The sequence below is a fragment of the Puma concolor genome, chromosome B1 (assembly GCF_028749965.1).
Source record: "Puma concolor isolate L17-30 chromosome B1, mPumCon1.1.hap2, whole genome shotgun sequence".
Lineage (NCBI taxonomy): Eukaryota > Metazoa > Chordata > Mammalia > Carnivora > Felidae > Puma > Puma concolor.
The window spans coordinates 78,405,701-78,426,949 of NC_141670.1; the positions used below are offsets into that span (position 1 = coordinate 78,405,701).

The 21,249-nt window shown below is 38.6% G+C and overlaps 1 protein-coding gene across 2 annotated transcripts in view; it reads left to right on the forward strand.

Annotated features, from left to right (window-relative positions):
- IQCM (IQ motif containing M) overlaps positions 1 to 21,249 on the forward strand; it is a 461,312-nt gene that overhangs the window by 86,042 nt on the left and 354,021 nt on the right. For both annotated transcript variants that reach the window (XM_025921378.2, XM_086704127.1), the window contains exon 5: positions 1,097 to 1,364. In XM_025921378.2, coding sequence (XP_025777163.2) covers positions 1,097 to 1,364 — 268 coding nt within the window. The remainder of the gene's footprint in view (positions 1 to 1,096; positions 1,365 to 21,249) is intronic.

Sequence of the window (21,249 nt, forward strand, 5' to 3'; positions counted from 1 at the left end):
TGCCCCTTGAATACTTTTTTTAAAAACTGAATTTTAGATAAGGACTTTAAATATTTTTAAATGCTTGTAGGTGAGGGGGATATAATTTTACCTAGGTTTCTTTTGAATGGTCCTCTAGGCTGAAACTGGTCATAAGTGGTTTTAATTTTGTAATCAACATTGTTAACATTGCTTAACTAATTTTTTTTCTCTAACCAATTAAAAATGATTTCAAGTTATATTGATTTCACTAGTAGAAACATAGGTTGAAAACTAAAGAGTTAGATAGATGTATTTTAGAAACTTGACCTTTCTAAAGAATTTTATCCAATCCTAAGAGCATACTCTTCTATCTTTGGTTGCTTGGCAAAACATAGTACTATCTTATTAAAATCTTTTTATTGGCATCTTGAGTTGGCAACAATTTGAATTTGTATAAATGATTTTTTCTGGAGGGGAGTGATGAGGGCAGGCCCATAGCTCTGTCTATGGGCCAAGAGAATGACTAGAACAGTTAATAATTGTTTGGATAATTACCTGTTGGAGACCTGGGACTGTATTTCTATTGCTCAAGGTAGTCAAAAGTAAGAAGGAATTAAGTGATTGAAAGGATCTGAAATATATATCTGATTGTTAATATGCTTTTCTTGAGAACTTACTTCCAATAAGAACTGTAAGTTCTGGTTCAACAAAGAAGTTTGGGAGTGTTAGCATTTTATGAACATTTGAAAATTCTTCAAAGATGCTTGAAAAATATTAAACTCTTAATATGTCTAGTATTTGAAAACTTCTATTGTAAAACGAACTTAAAACTGCATTTGAAAATATCACATGTGAGGAGAAAATTACTATTTTAGAATTTACATTTTTTTTTTTTTTTGGAAGTGAAAACTAACCCTCATTCTTGTTAAGGGCTTTTGAAGAACTATAAAGGATGACATCTGCTTTATCTGATTACTGTCATGTGCTTTATAGTAAATATCTTACATAGTAAAGCTACTTTGTAAAATGCAATGAGTGGATATAATTTTATTATAAAATGTATTATATAATTTTTGTATTATACTATTAATAGCAAAATTGAGTTTTATTAAATTTATTTTTGTTTTACTCACAGAATAAAGTTCAAAGTACTTCTATAAATGTTTTTAGAAATAAACATCAAAAACCAAAATCTGTAAAATTCATCCCTTTGGAGATTAAAAAAGAGGAAACACTTGATGGGGTCCAAGAACTTTGGACGGCACACAAAAAGATTTGTTTTCCCAAACACCTGTTCAAAAGGGAACATTTTGAGGAGACCCCTCAACAAACTTCTTTTAAGGAGCCATGCATGTTTAGTGTAAAGGAAAAATTCAAGGACTCGTTGGATCTAATTGCGAAAGGTAAGTTTTTGGTGGAGCAGAGAATTTCAGCAAACCAACAGGCAAAACTGTTTGCTTCTGGTGTGCTTTTAATGGAATTTCCTTGTTGAAACAAAAGCCCATACTTTAAGTCTTAGCCATGGGAGGTAGGGAGGCATGATTAAAGGGTTACTAAGCTCTGGGGACCACCAGAAATTGAGAAGAGTACGCTAATGGGAAAGAGGAATTTATTAGGACAAAATTGGTTAGCCACGTCTTCCGACAGGATAATACTTCTTCTGATACAAATTCTCAGACCATTGTAGTTCACCATTACTAAAGCAGTGAGAGGGTTATGGCTTTGAATCCTGTGGTTGAGCAGGGTAGATAGTATAGGCAAGCTGTGAGTGTGTTCCCCCAAAACCCCAAAAGGATTTTTAGGAATTGTAGGATTTTCCTTAAGAAAAATTATATAGTAGGGACGCCTGGGTGGCTCAGTCGGTTAAGCCTCCGACTTCAGCCCAGGTCACGATCTCACGGTCCGTGAGTTTGAGCCCCGCGTCGGGCTCTGGGCTGATGGCTCAGAGCCTGGAGCCTGTTTCCGATTCTGTGTCTCCCTCTCTCTCTGCCCCTCCCCCGTTCATGCTCTGTCTCTCTCTCTCTCTCAAAAATAAATAAAAACGTTAAAAAACATTAAAAAAAAAAGAAAGAAAAATTATATAGTAGAGGTTTATTTTCTATCAGGAACTTGGTAAGATGGAACTTGGAAGTCTATTTAAGCAAAGTGATATTGTTTTCCTGAGACTAATGGCTAGAAAAAATGACTTTTATTAAAAAAAAATTTTTTAATGTTTATTTTTGAGAGAGAGAGCATATGCGTGCATGAGTGGGGGAGGGGCAGAGAGAGAGGGAGACAGAATCTGAAGCAGGCTCCAGACAGTGCTGTCAGCATAGAGCCCCATGTGGGGCTGAACTCATAAATTGTGAGATCATGAAACCAACTGAGCCACCCAGGCATCTCTAGATAAAATGACTTCTTAAAACACATTTCTGTTTAAGCCTTTGTAACTTCATCTCCATTTTTCCTCTTTTGTTATTGCTTCTTATGTTATTCATTCAATGTGGATACTTTCCTATGTTAGGAGCTGGAGAAATAAAGGTTAAAAGGCTCATAGAGTAATGGTGGGGATGAGTGTCTGAGTAATTTGTTATTATCCAGTGTGACAATTGCTACACTAGAGGTAAGTGCAAAGCATTATGGGAGCATTGTGGAGTAACCAACCAAGTGCCAGAAGGAAATTTTCTCAGAAGAGAGCTCATTAGAAAGGGGTGTTAAGAAGAAATTTGTTAAATGTAGTGTGGGAACAGAAGAGGCCATTTTGAGCCATGGGAGAAAAATATTAAAGCTCTGAAGGAAGAAAGAATGTGATACGTTTTGGGAAAGGAGATATGTGATAAGAAATGAGGTTAGGAAGACGGGTGAGGCTAGATTTAGAAGAAAATATAATAGCAGGCCTAGGATTTGAACCTGTGTGTAATGGAAAGCCACTGGTCATTTCAAGAGAAAAGTGGGGAAAGGGTAAGATATGACCATATTCTTCTGATAGAAAAATAAAACTGTCAGTAGAGGCTGTGCAGAGAATGGTGCCAGAGAGATAAGTGAGGAGGTTGCATGAGAAAGAGATGGTCCATGTAAGAGATGGCAGGGGCCTAAGTGAGGGCAGTAGTCAGCATCAAGTAAGTGTGGAGGAGGGATTTACAGCAGCATTTCTCAAAGTAGAGTCTTCAGAACACTAGTTCTGAGGCATTCACCTCAACAAAAGGGATCTCCAGTCAGATAAGTTTTAAAAAATGCATTTACTACTTGGAGATTCATGTTGAGCATTAATATATTGAGAGCTCTGTGAAATGCTGTAGAAAAGAACTCTGTTTGCTCTTTTTAACTTGGCCATCGCCAATTCATTTGAGCAAAGAATTCCTAAAGAAAGACATTGAGGTTTCTAGACTGGAATGCTGGGTAGGTAGGCATTATTAAATTGAGATCGGAATGGAGAAAGACAAGTGGAATTTAGGCAGATGGAGAAAGGAATGGGAAAGATAATGAATTGAGTTTTAGACCTGATAAGTAGACATGAATATGAAGATAACCATTAGGAAGTTGGAATTGGAGATCTGGCAAATAAGAGAGAGACAGGTGAAGATTGAAGATTGATGTTGGGGGTTAACTGCCATGATGTAATTGTGAGGTTCATGCATTTGTTCAGCCAAGATTTACTTATATGTGAAATGTATAGAGACAAAAGATATGCTACTTACCGTGAAGAAATTCAAACTTGATATATGTAATTTGTATGTGGTTGGACAAAGGACAATAAATAGATAGTTACAATATAGTGTGACCCATATTGTAATAAAAATAAGCTTTACTGCTTTGAAATCAATAGGAAGGCGATACCTTCTTCAGATTTAGTAATTAAGGATGGATTCCCAGGAGATTTAAAGTCTTTGGTAAATTTTGAAGGGTGATTAAACATCTACTCAAGGCAAACCATAAGAGACTCTTAAATACAGAGAACAAACTGAGGGTTGATGGGGGGTGGGGGGAGGGGAAAGTGGGTGATGGCCATTGAGGGGGGGCACTTGTTGGGATGAGCACTGGGTGTTCTATGGAAAACAATTTGACAATAAATTATATTAAAAAAATAATGAAAGACGAAAAGTTCTATAGAACTCTAACTAGACTCAGATGGTCTAACCTCTACATGATAATGGATATCTGAGAAAGTGATTGTAGTGTCTTTGCAGGAGCTGAAATGATTTTATATGACTGAAATGAAGATTGAGGAGTAATCAGAGATGAGACTAGATTTTGGAGAACTTTGAATTTTAGCCTAAAAGTAATGGGAACCATTTAGATGTTTTTTTTTTTTTTTTAATTTTTAGGTTTTTGTATTTATTTTAAGAGATACAGAGGCAGCGTGAGTGGGGGAGATGGAGAGAGAGGGAGAGAGAGAGAGAATCTCAAGCAGACTCAATGCTGCCAGCTTAGAACCCATGAAACCATGAGACCATGACATAAGCCGAAACCAGGAGTCAGATACTTAACGGACTGAGCCACCCAGGTTCCCTGCTTTTCAGATGTTCTAGTGAAAAGTTGGCAGTGATCACATTTGCATTTTTAGAGCATTCCTGGTTGCAGAGATGAGGTGTGTTGAATTTTGGAGGCATAGAGTCCATTGATGAGGGGACTAATTCATATGAGAAAGGATGACTTGAATTAAGGTAGTGGCACTGAGAACAGAACTGAGGGAAGAGATTTTAGAGACATTTAAGAAGTAGAGTTTCTAGATTTGGTCAGCAGTAGGTGGAACATAAGACACAGGGGAAGAGCTGTGGGATTCACTGGCATAGTTTGTACTAAGTGGCAGCATGGGAACGGATGCAGGAAATTAAAGTGTTGGAGATACATCTTATGTAATAGTAAAACTGCCACCAGCAATAAGTTGGAATCTAAACCATGTACCTACTGAGCTTTGTTCTAGGTGATGAAGTTGGGAAACAGCATTATTGAATATGTTGGTGGTTTTGGCTGCCTATGGGAAGTTATTCTATAAAAGAGATGAACTATCAAAAGTATTGGCTGGTTTGCAAGCAGAAATGAAAGGGCACAGAGTGGTACTAGGTATCAGAGTCCTTGGTTCTGAGCAAATGTCTAAGACTTATCATTGCAGCAAAAATCAGATTAAGGGTGTGTCCTTCTTAACCCAGCCCATATTCTCAGATCCCCTCCAGGCACTTAACACTAACTTGAAAGACTAAAGCAAGGGATAAATAAATGAAGATACAAAAGAGATTTTAAAGCTACACTTAAAAAAAAAAAGAACTTTGAATGTGGTTTTTGGCATGAAGAATTAATTAGAAAAAAATGAATTAAAAAATCTAACAAATATTTTAGAGAATGTTATTGCCAAAGAAACCATGAACTTTGATTTAATAAAATGTTCAAAAGTAAAATAACCTGGCTTTATTTGGAAGTGACCCACAAAAGCTGTATAGTCCCCACGGAGGACAATAGCAAGGTGTAGCTAACAAGCAAAGAAAAATCTTCCCAGAGTAGATCCAGAGACCACAATGAACCAAAAAAAAAAAAAAAAAAAAAAAAAAAAGAATAAGGGAGTATATTTCCAGGACAGAATCATTGTGTACTCAAAAAACTTCTCCACCTCCAGGTTAGGGGGCCTCTCAGTGACTCCCCAGCAGGATTCTGTACTTCTTTAGTCTGGTGATTGCTATGTGACTTTTCTTTTTCTCTTTCACAAATGGAGTTTTTACTGAAGTTATCCTATACCTGCCCCAATGCTGGATGTTGTGTGCTTCTGGGGGAAGGTGGAAATAATTTTATATATCTTGTATATATTATTACTGGCCAGAAGGAGCCACACCTGGACCTGATGAAGAAGACTTCAAATAGCCAGAGATTCTGGACTCTGAGCTGAATGTAGTACTTTGGTTGAACTTTACGTTATCTCCTTTGGGGAGAGGAAGAGTGTATTTGTCAGGGAATAAGAATGGATGGATATTTGATGTTCAAAAGGGCTGACTGTGGCAGAGACTGGCTAGATATTTATCAAACTTATTACTGTATCCTTTTTTTCCTGGGCACTTGGCTAACATACATTTCTCATGTCACTTACAGTTAGGTGGAGCTATGTGACTGAGATTTGGCTCAGTGGATTATAGCTAGAAGTGATGCTTATCCAAAAAATATCTTTTGTTCTTTTCCCAACATGTCTCCCATATTTTCAACTATGAGGACTCTTTCAATACTCTTAAAACAATTGCAATTTCATTGATGAGAGAATAGTAAAAGTGCTTTTATGTATTTATCATTTATTTATTTATTTATTAAAAAATTTTTTTTTCTGTTACACAGAACTTTTGTTTTTTTTTTTTTAATTTTTTTAATGTTTATTTATTTTTGAGAGAGAGAAAGAGAGAGAGAGAAAGAGCATGAGCCAGGGAGGGGCAGAGACAGAGAGAGACACACACATAGAATCTGAAGCAGGCTCCAGGCTCTGAGCTGTTAGCACAGAGCCTGATGCAGGGCTTGAACCCATGAACTGTGACATCATGACCTGAGCCAAAGTCGTATACTTAACTGACTGAACCACCCAGGAACCCTGTAAAGTGCTTCTAATAACTGTCAATTGAAAAATTTTGATTGAGATATTCAGTGAATATGCAAAACTTGGTATGGGGAATACAAAAGGGAAACTTGCTCCCTCATGGAACTTGGAGACTAGCTGGGGAAACAGTTATCAATTAAATAATCACTTACATGCAGTTGAGAGTATATGACAAATGAATGGTGCCTGGACTGGGGTCAGCAAAGGCTTTCCAGAGGAAATGACAATTGAGCTAAGCTATGAAAGATGAGGAAGAATTACTAGGATAAGAAGTAATTCCTGCTTGGAGTTCTAGGTCATGAGAAAACCATTTGCAATGGCTCAAGGGAGGGAAGCACAGACATAATTTCAAAGAAGTACGAAAAGGACTTATGAGGCTACGGTTCTGGGAAGGAGCTGGAGAGGGGTAGCCTGCAGCTATCTGAAAAATAGGACCTTGTAGTCAGTGCTGTGCTAGCAAATGTTTATTAACTGGCTATGGTGGGGCAGAGGGAGGAAGCCTGATTTATAGTCTTTGTCAATTTCCATGGTGTAAATACTTTAATGTAGCCAATTTCAAGCTACCAATGTTACATCACTGATTAGGGGAGTTGCGAAGAGATGTGCACAGTCTGTTCTTTCCATAGTTGGGGCAAACACCTTTCACACACCACTTGAAATATTCTTTTCAACGTTTATTTATTTTTGGGACAGAGAGAGATAGAGCATGAACGGGCGAGGGGCAGAGAGAGAGGGAGACACAGAATCGGAAACAGGCTCCAGGCTCTGAGCCATCAGCCCAGAGCCCGACGCGGGGCTCGAACTCACGGACCGTGAGATCGTGACCTGGTTGAAGTCGGACGCTTAACTGACTGCGCCACCCAGGCGCCCCGAAATATTCTTAAATTTACTTCTTATCCAGCTACTGCAGTAGAGGCTGCTTCCTTCTCCAGGCTTCCCTGACTCCTTCCCGGCTTGGGACACCAACAAAAATGGCCTCAACACTGGCACATGAGCAACAAGGAAGGGAGGATAAGAGCCAATGGGTAAATGTTTCCTCCTTTCTTTCCCTGGGGAGAACGGTCTCAGTTACACTATATAAACGTCTCAGCAGGTCCTAAACAGTTAAGCAACCAGTTTCTTGTAGTGATGCTCAACTCAGAAAGGTTTCTTACATTACCTTTCTTTCTTGTTTTATTTCCTCATTGTTCTTTCTTGTTCCTTGAGCTCACTTTCTTAAAATACCCTCTTAAAAAATATTTTGATGGTGAGTTGTCAGTATTTGGTAAGAGACAGTATGGAATGTGAGGGAAAGGAAGAGTCAAGAAAGGATAATTCTTAGGCTTTAAAACTTAATGAACTGGAAGATAGGAGTTGCCACTTTCTGAGACAGGAGAGTGACCTACAGTTTTCAATGGGCATAAATGTAGAATTGAGGTTTGGATATTATGTTTAATGTGTCTATTATACATACAAATGAAAATGTCAGATAGGTAGTGTATAAGTGTGGGCTCAAAATTGGAGTCACTAAAGTACAGATCAATATTGTCTAATAGAAATATTATATGAACCACAAATGTGATTGAGAACTTTCTAGTGGCCACATTGAAAAGATAAAAAAGAAATAGGTAAGGGGCACCTGGATAGTTCAGTCGAAAAACCATGTAACTCTTGATTTGGGGTTGTAAGTTTAAGCCAAACATTGGATATAGAGATTCTTAAATAAACTAAAAAACAGAAACCGATAAAATTAATTTTAATAACAGGTTTATTTAACTCATTATAGCCACGATAGTCAATATAAAAATTGTTAGTATTTTACATTATTTTACATTTATACCCCAAATCCAGTGTATATTTTAGAAATTGGTGTAGCCACATTTCAGGTGCTCAGTAGCTATAGTTGGTGAGTGGCTACTGCATTGAACAGCATAGATATCATTTTAATTTACAATCATAGATAATATCAGCAAATAAATAAATGTAGGTAGAGAAAAAATATCCAAGGACTAAGTCCTGGAGGTTTCTGACATTTAGAGGGTAAGAAGAGAAGTGCCCAGCAAAGGAAGTAGAATGAAGAGCTGGGGAAGAAATCATGAGAGTGTGAAATATATTACTCGTATTTCAGTAAAGGAGGAGGAATGCCTTAGACAGGAGCAAGGAAAGCTCATCCATTGTCCTAGAAGAAAGACAGGGCCATGGGCACAGAGACAGTCTCATTGGTAGATTAGATGGTGGGATTGGTACTGTTTGTTTGTTTGTTTGTTTGTTTATTTCAGTGAAGTTAGAAGTAAGGTCTTCACTTGAGGAAGGGATGGGAAGTATTGCGTTTTGAGGAGTGAGGAGAAGAGTGAGTTAATCATAATCTGAGAAAGTGTGGAGGTGCATGGACTAGGAAAGGTAATTTTCTGTGAAAAATACCCCCCCTTTTTTTTAAAAATTCTTAATTTTTTTTTTTTTTACGTTTATTTATTTTCGGGACAGAGAGAGACAGAGCATGAACGGGGGAGGGGCAGAGAGAGGGAGACACAGAATCGGAAACAGGCTCCAGGCTCTGAGCCATCAGCCCAGAGCCCGACGTGGGGCTCGAACTCACGGACCGTGAGATCGTGACCTGGCTGAAGTCGGATGCTTAACCGACTGCGCCACCCAGGCGCCCCCCCCCTTTTTTTTTTAAGAGAAAAGAGAAATAGTTGGGAAGTGCCAATAAGGTTTAAGGAAGAATCTGACTTTATCTCTAGCCCTAGATTATGGGAAGGGTGAAAGAGAATAATGGTTACCCCGTGAAAGAACTGTTGAAGAAGTTGTGCCCTTAGGAAAATAAGGGTTAGAACAAGAAGACAGTGCAAACATAGAACATAGCTAGAATATCAGTTCAGCTGATGAAACATCTGGGGTTTCTTAGGGTACAGTGAAGAGTTTGGGGAGGCAATTCAAGGAAGGATAAAACAGTGGGGGTCTGTGGAGATTAAGGTCAAAAGCAAAGAATGAGAAGACAAGTTCAGAGGGTCTTTTATAGAGGACAGGTAAAATGTTCAAATGGTAGTCTCCTTTTGGGGATTGTTTTCTTTAGCGGTTTGTGATCACAAGGCCAAGGATGTTGGGGGTGAGGGATATGGGAAAGGAGTGAAAGTTTTATCAAGAGCACAAGGATGACAGTGGTCCTCCTGAAAATCCTATTATAGGCTCTGTTGAAGCCAGAGACATTTTACTGGGAGCTTTAGCATGTGTCCCACCAGACAGCTGTGAAGTGCTGATCTTAGAGTTTATATTTGAATTAAAATTGGAGTTCACTTCTTAAAGTTCTTATCTCAAAAAGTGTATATTAAGTCTGTAACTTGCATCTATTTTTTAAACATATTCCTAATATTCACTTCAGTGTGAATGGAAGCATGATCTAAGATATCAGCAGTATTAATTCCAGAACTTGATTAAAGTTTGTGAGATTAGAAAGAAAAGTGAGTCCTGTGTGTGTGATACATGTACCTTGCTCATGCTGCACTGACAGATCAGCTGCATTATCTTCCATAAGCTAAACATCTGTATGAGAAGAGGCCAAACATTCCTTGAATTTGATTCAAGGATATCAACTTTAAAAATACACTGGGGGCACCTGGGCGGCTCAGTCGGTTAAGTGTCCGACTTCGGCTCAGGTCATGATCTTGAGGTCTTTGAGTTCGAGCTCTGCGTCCAGCTGTGTGTTGACAGCTCAGAGCCTGGAGCCTGCTTCGGATTCTGTGTCTCCCAGTCTCTCTGTCCCTCCCCTTCTCATGCTCTCTCTCTCTCTCTGTCTCTTTCTCTCTCTCTCAAAAATAAATAAAGATTTAAAAAAATTTAAAAAAATAAAATAGGGACCCATGGGTGGCTCAGTCGACTTCAGCTCGGGTCATGATCTCCCGGTTTGTGAGTTTGAGCCCCGCGTCGAGCTCTGTGCTGACAGCTCAGAGCCAGGAGCCTGCTTTGGATTCTGTGTCTCCCTCTCTCTGTGCTCCCCCACTTGCGCGCGCTCTCTCTCTCTCTCTCTCACTCTCTCTCAAAAATTAATAAACATTAAAAAAATTTTTAAATAATAAAATAAAAATACACTGTAATAGGGGTGCCTGTGTGGCTCAGTCAGTTAAGTGTCTGACTTTGGCTCAGGTCATGATCTCACGGTTCGTGAGTTTGAGCCCTGCATCAGGCTCTGTGCTGACAGCTCGGAGCCTGGAGCCTGCTTCAGATTCTTTGTCTCCCCCTCTGCCCCTCCACAGTTCATGCTCTGTCTCTCAAAAATAAATAAATATTAAAAAAAATAAAAAATAAAAATACACTGTAACAATTATAATATCAAGTATCTTTAGTAAATATGTTCTCTGTGTTTACATGTAATAAATGCCCATATTTTTCTTCATAGAGCAAAATCAGAAAAAATATAAAATGATTTCTTCTTTGAATATATAGATATTCTACAGTACTGCTTAACCATTTTGTATTGTCAAGCTGCCAACAATTTATGAATCTTGATAATTAGAAGTCACATGTGAAAGTCTGGTTTTGTAATATAAAATATTAGACTATAGTTACTATATAATATATAGTTTTCACTCATTTATGTATTCCTTTAGGAACAAAAAAATACTTAGGTTTAACTTTGAGTCATTTAAATTTGAAAACAGATTAATTAAACTCAATGAGCTATCCTGATATTCATGTCAAGCAAATATATTTAAGGTCAATATTGGATTGTTCCTTAACCAGTTTGGAAAGGAGTAAATGTGTATATGTTCGTGTGTGTATGTGTTTTTATGTGTGTATGTATTCTTTGGTCTCCAAACAAATCTTCCTTTAAATATAAAATGAAGGCAGAATGAATTTTAATAATGCTTTAAAATAACTACGTGGCTGGAAAGCACTGGAGAAACCTATCAGGAAAAATGACTTTGTGCTATGTTGATTTATTTTCTTCTCAGTTGTGAAAACTTACCAAACAATTTTTTTGATCAGCAATGTATATAAAATCTTCTGTTTTATGTTTTAATGATTTTAAATGTATATATGATTTCAACAAATATATTAAAATTGTTTTTTACTCATTCCTACAAAATTATTTAGAAGAATTTGAGGCCAAGTTCCATAACAATATATAAGAAACATGGAATCTTGGAGGCTCTTTTAAATGAGGTGGAAGATTATATTGAATTTTATATTACAGAATAATTTGATTTTTGGAGCTTTGGAACTTGAAGCATCTTCCTCCACATATGAAAACAGACTCTACTTAAGGAATTTCTAGATGAGGGAATAAATTTGGGATAATCACACATAACTTTGCAACCGCTTCTCTGCTTCTCTTAGTTTCTTTCTGGTTTAGATTGCTATGTTTCTTCCCATTTCTTGTCAGTAATTTTCTTTTGCTTGCTTATGCTCTTGAGGAAAGGACTTAAGGACTAAGATTAGCAAATTATATATTTGAGTGACACATGTCTTGAACACAGTTCTTTCTTCCTTATACTTTTCTTTCTTTCTTTCTTTTTTATGCTGACCTGGTAAGTTCTGAAATAGAAAGATGCAACGTGGAGACTCTAAGATAGGAGACTCATTGCTCTATAGGAACATGGTTTATTACATTTAACTAGTCATAAAGTTCATTAACTTTTAATAAAGTAATAGTATCTTAAATATAAAAATTATTAAACAATACAAAGGATTTAGAAACAGTTGAAAGGCATTTTTTTTTTTTTTTTTTTTACCATTTGCCTTCTACTATTTTATTAGCCCAGAGGATAATTTAGGGAATTACAGAAATCTTTGGGTAGAGTAGTGACTTGCAGAGGTTTTATGATTAAGTACATTTGTTCTATGTTTTGCATTTGACAAGGAATACAAGCAGAGGAGAGCTGAGGCTAGTGAAATATTTTACAGTGGGCTAGTGTTCTTCCTAAGTCATTTGTACATAAGTTCTCTGTAGGAGTAAGTAATACCAGCTTCCCCAAGGAACTAAAATGAGAGTCCTTGCTTCCTAGGAGTAGTTTCCTATTTGCAGTGAAAATCTTCAGTGGACCTTTGTTGCTTTTGACTTCTCAGCATCCTTTAACCTTACCTCTGGTAACAGCTCTCAGGTTTGACTTTGGAGAAACATTTCCTCCCACTTTGAGTCTGTGCAGTGCAGAAAGGGCTGTCACCCACCCTCTAGCCCCAGGCTTGGCATGTGATTCAGGCACAAAGAGATGAGCTTATTCTCCTGACCACAGTGATGGGTGGAATGGCTGGGCTTAAAGGAGGAAGAATGATGTGAGCCTGGAGGTACCAGAGAATATAGCACAGGAATTCTAGAGTAGAGTCAGCGTGGAAGAGTAAGCTGAATGATGCAGATAAATAAGCCCTGATGACATTGTTTAAGCCTCTGATGCAAGCTTTGATGAAGACAGACTTTACCTGGATTTCCCAGTTTATGGGAATCAGTGAACTCTGCCCTTTGGAAAAGGCAGATAGTTCAGTGGCTTGGAATATGGGAGTTCAACTCCCTAGATTCACATCTCAGCTTTCACACTCATCAGTTTCTTTGATTCCTTTTAAGGTATTTGGTTTTCTGTTGGTTTTTTTTTCTTGGTAGTCTGATGGAAACCCCGTCCTTATCCAGTCAATGTAGGAAAAACTCCACTTAAGGTGTGTGTAACAGGCAGAATCATAGCCACTCAAAGATACCACATTCCAAATCCTGAAACCTATAAATGTTCCCTTATTCAGAAAAAAGGATCTTTCGAGATGTGATTAGGTTAAGGATATTGGGCTAAAGAGATGATCCTAGATTATTCCAGTGGGCCTTAAATGCCACACAAGTGTTTTTATAGGAGAAAACCAGAGGGGGATTATAGACACATAGAAAAGGAGACACAGAGTAACCATAGAAGCGGGATCGGAATGATATGTCCACAGGCCCAGGACGGCTGGCAGCTACCAGAAGCTGGGATGGAATGGATTTGCCTGTAGAGACTGAAGGAGTGGAGTCCTACTGACATCTTGACCTTGGACTTCTGGCTTCCCACACTGTGAGAGGACACATTTCTGTTGTTTTAAGCCACCATATGTTATAACAGTCATATAGAACTAATATAATGTCCTTCCAAAAGTAGGTTTCAAGACATCATTGAAAAATAACCTCTTTGTTATAATGAGTGCAAAAGTGTGATCAATAGGTCAATTGTTTCAACTTTCATTTCCTCTTTCATATGTTTATTCAGCAATTGTATTAAGCTCCTCCTTGAATCAGATACTACATACCATGGCCCCTGCCCTCCTGAAGCTTTCAGTTTAGCATAAATTACTTTCCCTTTCTCTCTTTCTCTCAAAAAATATACATATTGCAGGGTGGGTTTTTTTTTGGGGGGGGGGGTGGAGATTTTTCAAGGTGGGAGTCCAGCGTTATAAGTAACTGTCTTTTCCCTTCTGAATTAAGAACCAATTGAATGCAGAAGACACAGGAGTTGGACAAATGGAGATTAAAATGTTCATTTTGTTACAGAGAAAGCTGATGGGAGAATATGGCACTGGATAAGTAGCCCTGTGGCTTAACCACCCCCCCCCCACCCCTACACACACACAGAGCAACACCTGCCCTCTAATGAAACCTCCTATTGCAGAGGAGAGTGTATTTGCTTGCTCCATTCTTGTAGGCTGGAGACACTCTGAAGGGACCAAGCCCAGCTTGGCTCTTCTAGTCAGAATGAGGAAGGGCACAGGGTGAAGGCAGACCTTGGCCTCTCACAAACCAAAGCCATGAGCCTTTCTGTCTAGCCATACCCTCATCTTCTTTGTGTCTCTGAAGGGAAAACATAAATATATGTGTGTTCCCCAGTAATACAGATTCCTATCATCAGAGGCCACCATGTTACCACTTGCAGGATTTGCCTATTGTCTGAGGTTTACATACGTTTTGGAGGGTTTGGAAAAGAAACAGCCATAAACTGGGTGTTAAGGTAATTAAATCTTTTACTGAGTGGCATGTAATTTCCTCCTTGCTATGTTGGGTACTTTGGGATTTAAAAAAAAATGTAAGCCATGGAACATTTCCTTCCTCTTAGTGACTTATATTTAGCCAAGAGACCCATAATTATTTTTGTCCTACTGTGTGGAAGTTAGTCAACCCCAACCACTAACATGTTTATTACTTTAACCTATTTCAGGCACAGATCTGATTGCTGGATAATTAGTATATCAAGTAGAGTTAACTTTCAACATTTGAGGTTGAACATCTTATTAAGATTTTTGTTGTCTTTCAGAGACAATACCTTTCTGAGATTGATATATGTGTAAAAGAAATAAGCAGAGGCTAACTTAATTGTCTTCTCTTTTTACAAATTTTAATGTGAATTTTTTTTTTTTTCCCCACTGACCTCCACGTAAACTAAAGAATGCTGTTAAGACAATAATCCCATTTTCAGTCAAAGACAATCTTTGGTCATTTCGAGCCTACATTATTAACATTATTAACACGCTCCCCTAACTTGTCTCCCTGCCTCTGGTCAAAATCTGATTCAATCTTTAAAAAAAACTTATGCCAGAGTGATTTTCGTAAAATGCAAATCCTACACTCTCTTTTTTTCAAAAATCCTTCAATGTTTCCCTAGGGCCCACAGGATAATGGAGGTAAAATTATATATTTATGTATCCCAACTATGAATATTTTTTAAAAGTTGGATCAATCATGATAGAAGAAAGACTGAATTATCTCTCTATTCTTTTTATGGAAAATAAGAAATTTTTGTTATATGAAGCAGTAATCAAGGAATACAGAGCCAAAAAAGGAGGCAAAAGGTATTATAGAGGTATCTCTGGTAGGTAATTAACAAAAATACTGTTATTTATCTGGATTTTATGATGTTGTGATTACTTGTCAGCTTTAAGAATTTGTTATTTATGGTGATAACCTTCTCTAATTCTAAATATTCACGTTCACACCTCATTTTGTATTTATGCTTTTACAGACACTTTCTTTAGTATGTCCCCACAAGTTTTATAATTTTCAGTCCCTAAAATACCTGGATTCACTACCAGTGGAGGCCCAAAGTTAAGCAGGAAAATCAGAAGCTACTGTCATAAAACAGAAATAGTAAGATGGTGATTTGGATTAGGGTGATTTGGATTAGGCTTTGGGAACCTTCAACAAGATTTGCTGATGAGTTGATTACTGGATGTTTTTGGAGAGAAGAAAGTCAGAGATGAGCAGTTCATCATCAATTCCTATTGAAGGTTCTACTTCAAAACAAACCTGAAACATAAATGCTTTTGTCCCAAGTTAGTGAGGGTAGAGTCACCATTTAGCAAGATGGAGAAGTCTATGGGAAGAACAGATTTGAGTCTTACAACCAGAAATTCAGTCATTTAAATTTAGTCATATAAAATCTGAGATATCAGTTACACATCTAGGTGAAGATATTGAATAGAAAGTTGGTATCTGGATTTGGAGTTCATGGCAGAGGAATAGGCTCAGATATCACTTTGGGATACCTCAGCTTATAGACAGTATTTAATGCCCTAAGGCTATATGATATATCATAGGAGTGAGTTAAGAAGTCTGTGAGAACCTAGCAAAGATGACTGAAAAAGCAACAGAAAATGAGGAAGGAAAAAAACAAACAAGCAAACAAACCTCAAAAAGGACACTGGGATATGCTGAAAACTGAGTGAAGAGGGTGTTTCAAGAAGGAAGTGATTGATTAACTGTCAAATTCTGTTTATAGATCAAGTAAGGTGAGGACCGAAAATTGACATTGGATTAACAATGTGGAGGTCAATGTTGACCTTAACACCCACTGTTTCAGTAGCGTGTCCAATTCAAAAGAGAATGGGAAGAGAGAAATGAGACAAGTATAAGAGTTATTTCAAGGAATTCTATTAGAAAGGAGAACACAGAAACTGGGTGCCTATTGGGGAAGGTGAGATCAAGAGAGTAGTATTTTTGTTTACTTGTTTGTTTTAAGATGAAAGAAATTACATTTCTGATCAGAACATTCAAGAGAAGAGGAAAAAATTATAATAAAGCAAGGAGCAGGGAATTATTGGGGCGGTGTCCTTGAGAAGGTGAGAGTAGAGGAGAACTGTTGGACACATAGAGGGGTTGGCCTTAGATTGGAACGTGGGTATTTTCACTGGCAATAAGGAAAGGCAGAGAGTGAATGGGTACAGATGTGGTCAGGAGGATAGCTTTGGTGGTGTCTTTCTTTTTTTTTTTTTTTAATGTTTATTTCCAAGAGAGACAGAGACAGAGCAGGGGATGGTCAGAGAGAGGGAGACACAGAATCCAAAGCAGGCTCTAGGATCTGAGCTGTCAGCACAGAGCCTGAGGTGGGGCTCAAACCTACCAACTGTGAGATCATGACTTGAGTTGAAGCGCCCAACTGACTGAGCCACCCAGGTGCCCCCAGTGGTGTCTTTTGATTGCTTTTGTTTTCTCAGTGAAATTGAAAGCAAGGATATCAGCTGAAACTATGGTCGGGGAAGTGTTGAAGGTTTGAAGAGAGAGTAGAAAAATGTGAAACAGAGAGGGGAGAATGAATGGACTAAGGAATTGTGTTGTGACTACTGGATACATTAGGCCCACTTGGGTTCTCGTTCATGAATGTGAAATGAGGCCGATCATGTTTTTGTTTCCTCCTCTCACATCAATCATGCAGGGTGCAAATACCACACAAGAGGTGGAGATGTAGATTCAAGTAGGGTTTTGTGTTTTCACAAATGAAGATGACAAAATGCAGGAGGGTCAAAAGAGCTGAGGGTCTGTGAGAGAATGAGCATGGGGACGGACTTGGAATTGCAACTGGCTAAGGTATAAAGGTGGCAAGGGAGTGTGGGAAGGTGGCAGTATCAGTGAATAATAGGTCCTGGTAGGGGTCAAAAATTGTTGGCAATGAGGAATAACCTAAATAAGTAGAAATCGGTGATTAGAGAGTCAGATGCTTCAAATGGAGCTCAAGTGCCAGCTGATTGGTTCACACCAGAGTGTGAACAGGGACACAGTGGTTCCTTGAGGGTCGACAGTAGTTTCTTTCAGTGTTTTATAACCCATACCTCAGCCTGACAGATACTCAATAAATGTTTATGAATGAATTCAGAGAAAAAGTTGACTATCAGCATGGAGGGAGGGTGATAAAAGGTCATTCTGAGTCAAATTTTAATTGGCAATTGCACCTGTCCTTATATGTTTGTGGGGTGCACAGGACAAAGACCCCACCTCAGGCTAGCTCAAGTAAAGAGAATGTATTTCAAGTTTCAGACCTCGCTAAATGCAAGGAATGGGAACATAATATACAGCTGAGCCTCGTAAGAACTGAGAGCCTAGCAGAAACTGAGGTGCCCTCTCAGGCTGTTGAGGACCAGTTGGTCTCTCCTCCTGCTTCTCCCAGTGGGACTGTTTCCTCTGTTTTACCTCACAGTTAAGTCTCTTCTCCTTTTCATCAGACACACAGACCAACATGGTTGCCTCATGGCCTAAGTCCACATGAAGTTTTGGGTTTACACTACACATCTAACTCATTTTCTTAAAGCTTCTATTTCTGGGAGAGCAATATGATAGACCTAGGTTCGGTTAGGTGATCCCAAAGCCACAGTCAGGGCAGAAGCGATGGTGGTAAGGTACCATTATGGCCACTTAGGCCCAACCTCTTAGTGGAGACAATAGACAAGAAAGTGGTTTGGGAGAAGGGGACTGCATGGGGCAGACAACCCCAAAGAAGTCATCTTTCTATGTGGGGAGGGGACCAGATAGAGAAAAGCAGGACTTGTTGTATTAAGCAAAAATATTCTTGCAGTTAAAGGAACATATTTTGTTTGCTATTGTAATTTTATCTTCGGTTTTAGCAGAAGTGCAATAGAAGATAATCCTATAATCTATTAATATTGGTTATTTTGCTAGTTACTATGACTATGCGCAAACGTTGGCCAGTGAATATCTTTATAAACTTCTTTCGATTTCTTCTGGTGAGGCCACTTACAATCCTGATTTAGTTAATTTGTATCAGAATATACCAGGGTAAGTTACTTTTCAGACCAACCAATTTTATTTATTTATTTATTATTTTAAAAGTTTATTTATTTTGAGAGAGAGAGAGAGAGCAGGAGGGGCAGAGAGAGAGGGGGGGCAAGAGAGAATCCCAAGCAGGTCTGCACTGTCAGCACAGAGCCTGACATGGGGCTCCAACTCATGAACTGTGGGATAATGACCTGAGCCAAAACCAAGAGCTGGATGTTTAACCGACTAAGCCACCCAGGCTCCCCGAGACCAACCAACTTTAAAATAAAAAATCTTTCTTAATAGCTTTCTACTGCAGAGATCCTGATTAATTAGGCTCTCTAAGTCATCAAAAGGCTTCCAAGATGAGTGGACAGTGTTCTTATTATCATTTTAGAGGAGTGTTAGGTATTCCTCCAATTGATAGCTCCAAGAACATCTCCCATCGGAGTGGTTTGCCTATGAACTGATCTGTAATTCACTTTAAAAAGTAAGCCCACTAGTGGGAAGGGCAGGGATTTTATTTCTCTTGTTTGCTTTTATATTCTCAGTGCCTGAAAAGCAGAAAGATGGGCTCATTTCGAACCTGAGGAGTAGTCCCTACACATTTGTTGGATAATGGGATGAAAGGTGTAAGTATGAGTGCATGTGTAACTCACCAACCAGCTCTAGGCAAGCCTGGTGGTTTTTCCAAACAATTCCACTTACCATTGAGTTGATACTTCTTTTTTTAAAATTTTTTTTTTTTTCAACGTTTATTTATTTTTGGGACAGAGAGAGACAGAGCATGAACGGGGGAGGGGCAGAGAGAGAGGGAGACACAGAATCGGAAACAGGCTCCAGGCTCTGAGCCATCAGCCCAGAGCCCGACGCGGGGCTCGAACTCACGGACCGCGAGATCGTGACCTGGCTGAAGTCGGACGCTTAACCGACTGCGCCACCCAGGCGCCCCTGAGTTGATACTTCTGTTACAAGGTGCTGATCCCTGTGTTACACCTTAGGAAGACCTAATGTGTATGTGTGTGTGTTTGTGAAGTGTGACAGTTACTGTACAGAATAAAGAGATCGATCCTAATTACTGTCCAGTGTGAAACAGCTGGTGCCCGAGCTATTCAGTGCCCAAAGCAGTTATTCATTTCTGTGGTTTGCATGGATGCTTCCAAAATGATTCTGTCACAGCACGTGTGTTCTGGCATTCCGTCTGAACACTGGGAGACCTGGAGCCAAGGATCTATTAGTGCCTGAAGTGTGGAATGTGTGACATTGATCATCTCCTCTCTGAGCTGGCACTGCTCTGAAACAGCCTGAGAACCAGGGGAACAAGTCTGCTGCCAAGTCCATCTGGTTTTGATCCCATTGCACTTAATGAATCAAAACATTATTTTAGAGACACTTTATTTTTTAAAAAACTATTCCAGAAGTCCAATGAGTACTCTGACTATACTTAGGATGGATCTAAGAAGTGTTCCATGCAGTCACTGTAGAGACATTCATGAAGACATATAATGTGTTATCATTGCATATTTAATAGGTGCTTTTAAGTACTTCAGTGTGATTAAATTTATGGCACTTTCTACTTAAATTCTTGGTTTCCAGCTACACTAAACCACTAAATGTGGCCTTTAAGTGGCATTTATAAACAGACTGAGATATGAGGTGGTAGCGTGGTAAATAAATGACCTTTGCTTTTTTATTTCTTGATGAAAGTTTGGAAACCTCTATCTCTAGAAGCTAATTTTTGGTGTTAAGAAATTGAAAATGTTTCCACTATTCTTCTTTTGGAAGCCAAATAATGGGGGACAGAACAGAGGAGCTAAGAAACGACATATATTGAGCATCTACTACTTATTATACACTGTATTAAGCCATGCATTATCCAATGTCTTGCAAGATAGGCATGTCATTAGTTGCATTGTATAGTTAAGAAAACAGGCACAGAGAGAGACAGTGCCCATGCTGTTGTCATGGATAGCAAATGGCAGAACCAGGACTGAGGTCTTTCTGACTCTAAAGCTTGCATTCTTTCCACTCATGCATCCTCTTTCTCAGTGGCATTAGGAGCAATTAAGGGTGCTTGGAGGAATGAGGGTCTCCCAAGTGCTCTGGGAACATGGAAGTGGTGCTAAATCTCCTAATTTCTTGGATACCTTGAGTGAGTCACTTTTCTTCTCTGTATCTCAATTTGCCTCATTAAACTGATCTGTTCCTTGTTGCTTTGGAAAGCTATTGTGTTTTCATGCAGAGTTATGATCTTTCAGAAGATGGGTGACATTTAAAGTGCCCAAATTCATCTTAGATAATAATGAAAATCATGCCATTGTCATTTATGTCCTGTAGCAATTGTAGGCTTTCCTGGTTATTCCAAAGATGTTCCCAAGGGGCAGCATCATTTTCAATAGTTCCTTACAGAGGCATCCTGTGGATGAAGACAAAGAATGCCAGTGGAAACCACTAGGTAATTCAGCACTGATTGTATGGATAAGGAGCAAAATATTCCAGTACTGCTGCGGGGTTCACCTTCCTGTCTGACCAAAGCCACAGAGACCTGATGCATTTTAGAAATTTCACCAGAAAAAGAAATGACATCTGAGGGATGGATATATTGTGCTGTGTATTAGAGGACTCAAGAAATTCCAGGAAATGAATCTATTTTTGCTAGTAAAAATGAAAAGACAGCTCATGTTACACAGATATTTTAAAGGTGAGAATATTAGCTTTGGGATGAGCTTTGGCAGTTGCTTTTTTTTTTTTTTTCCTCTTTTTATTGTGAAAATGG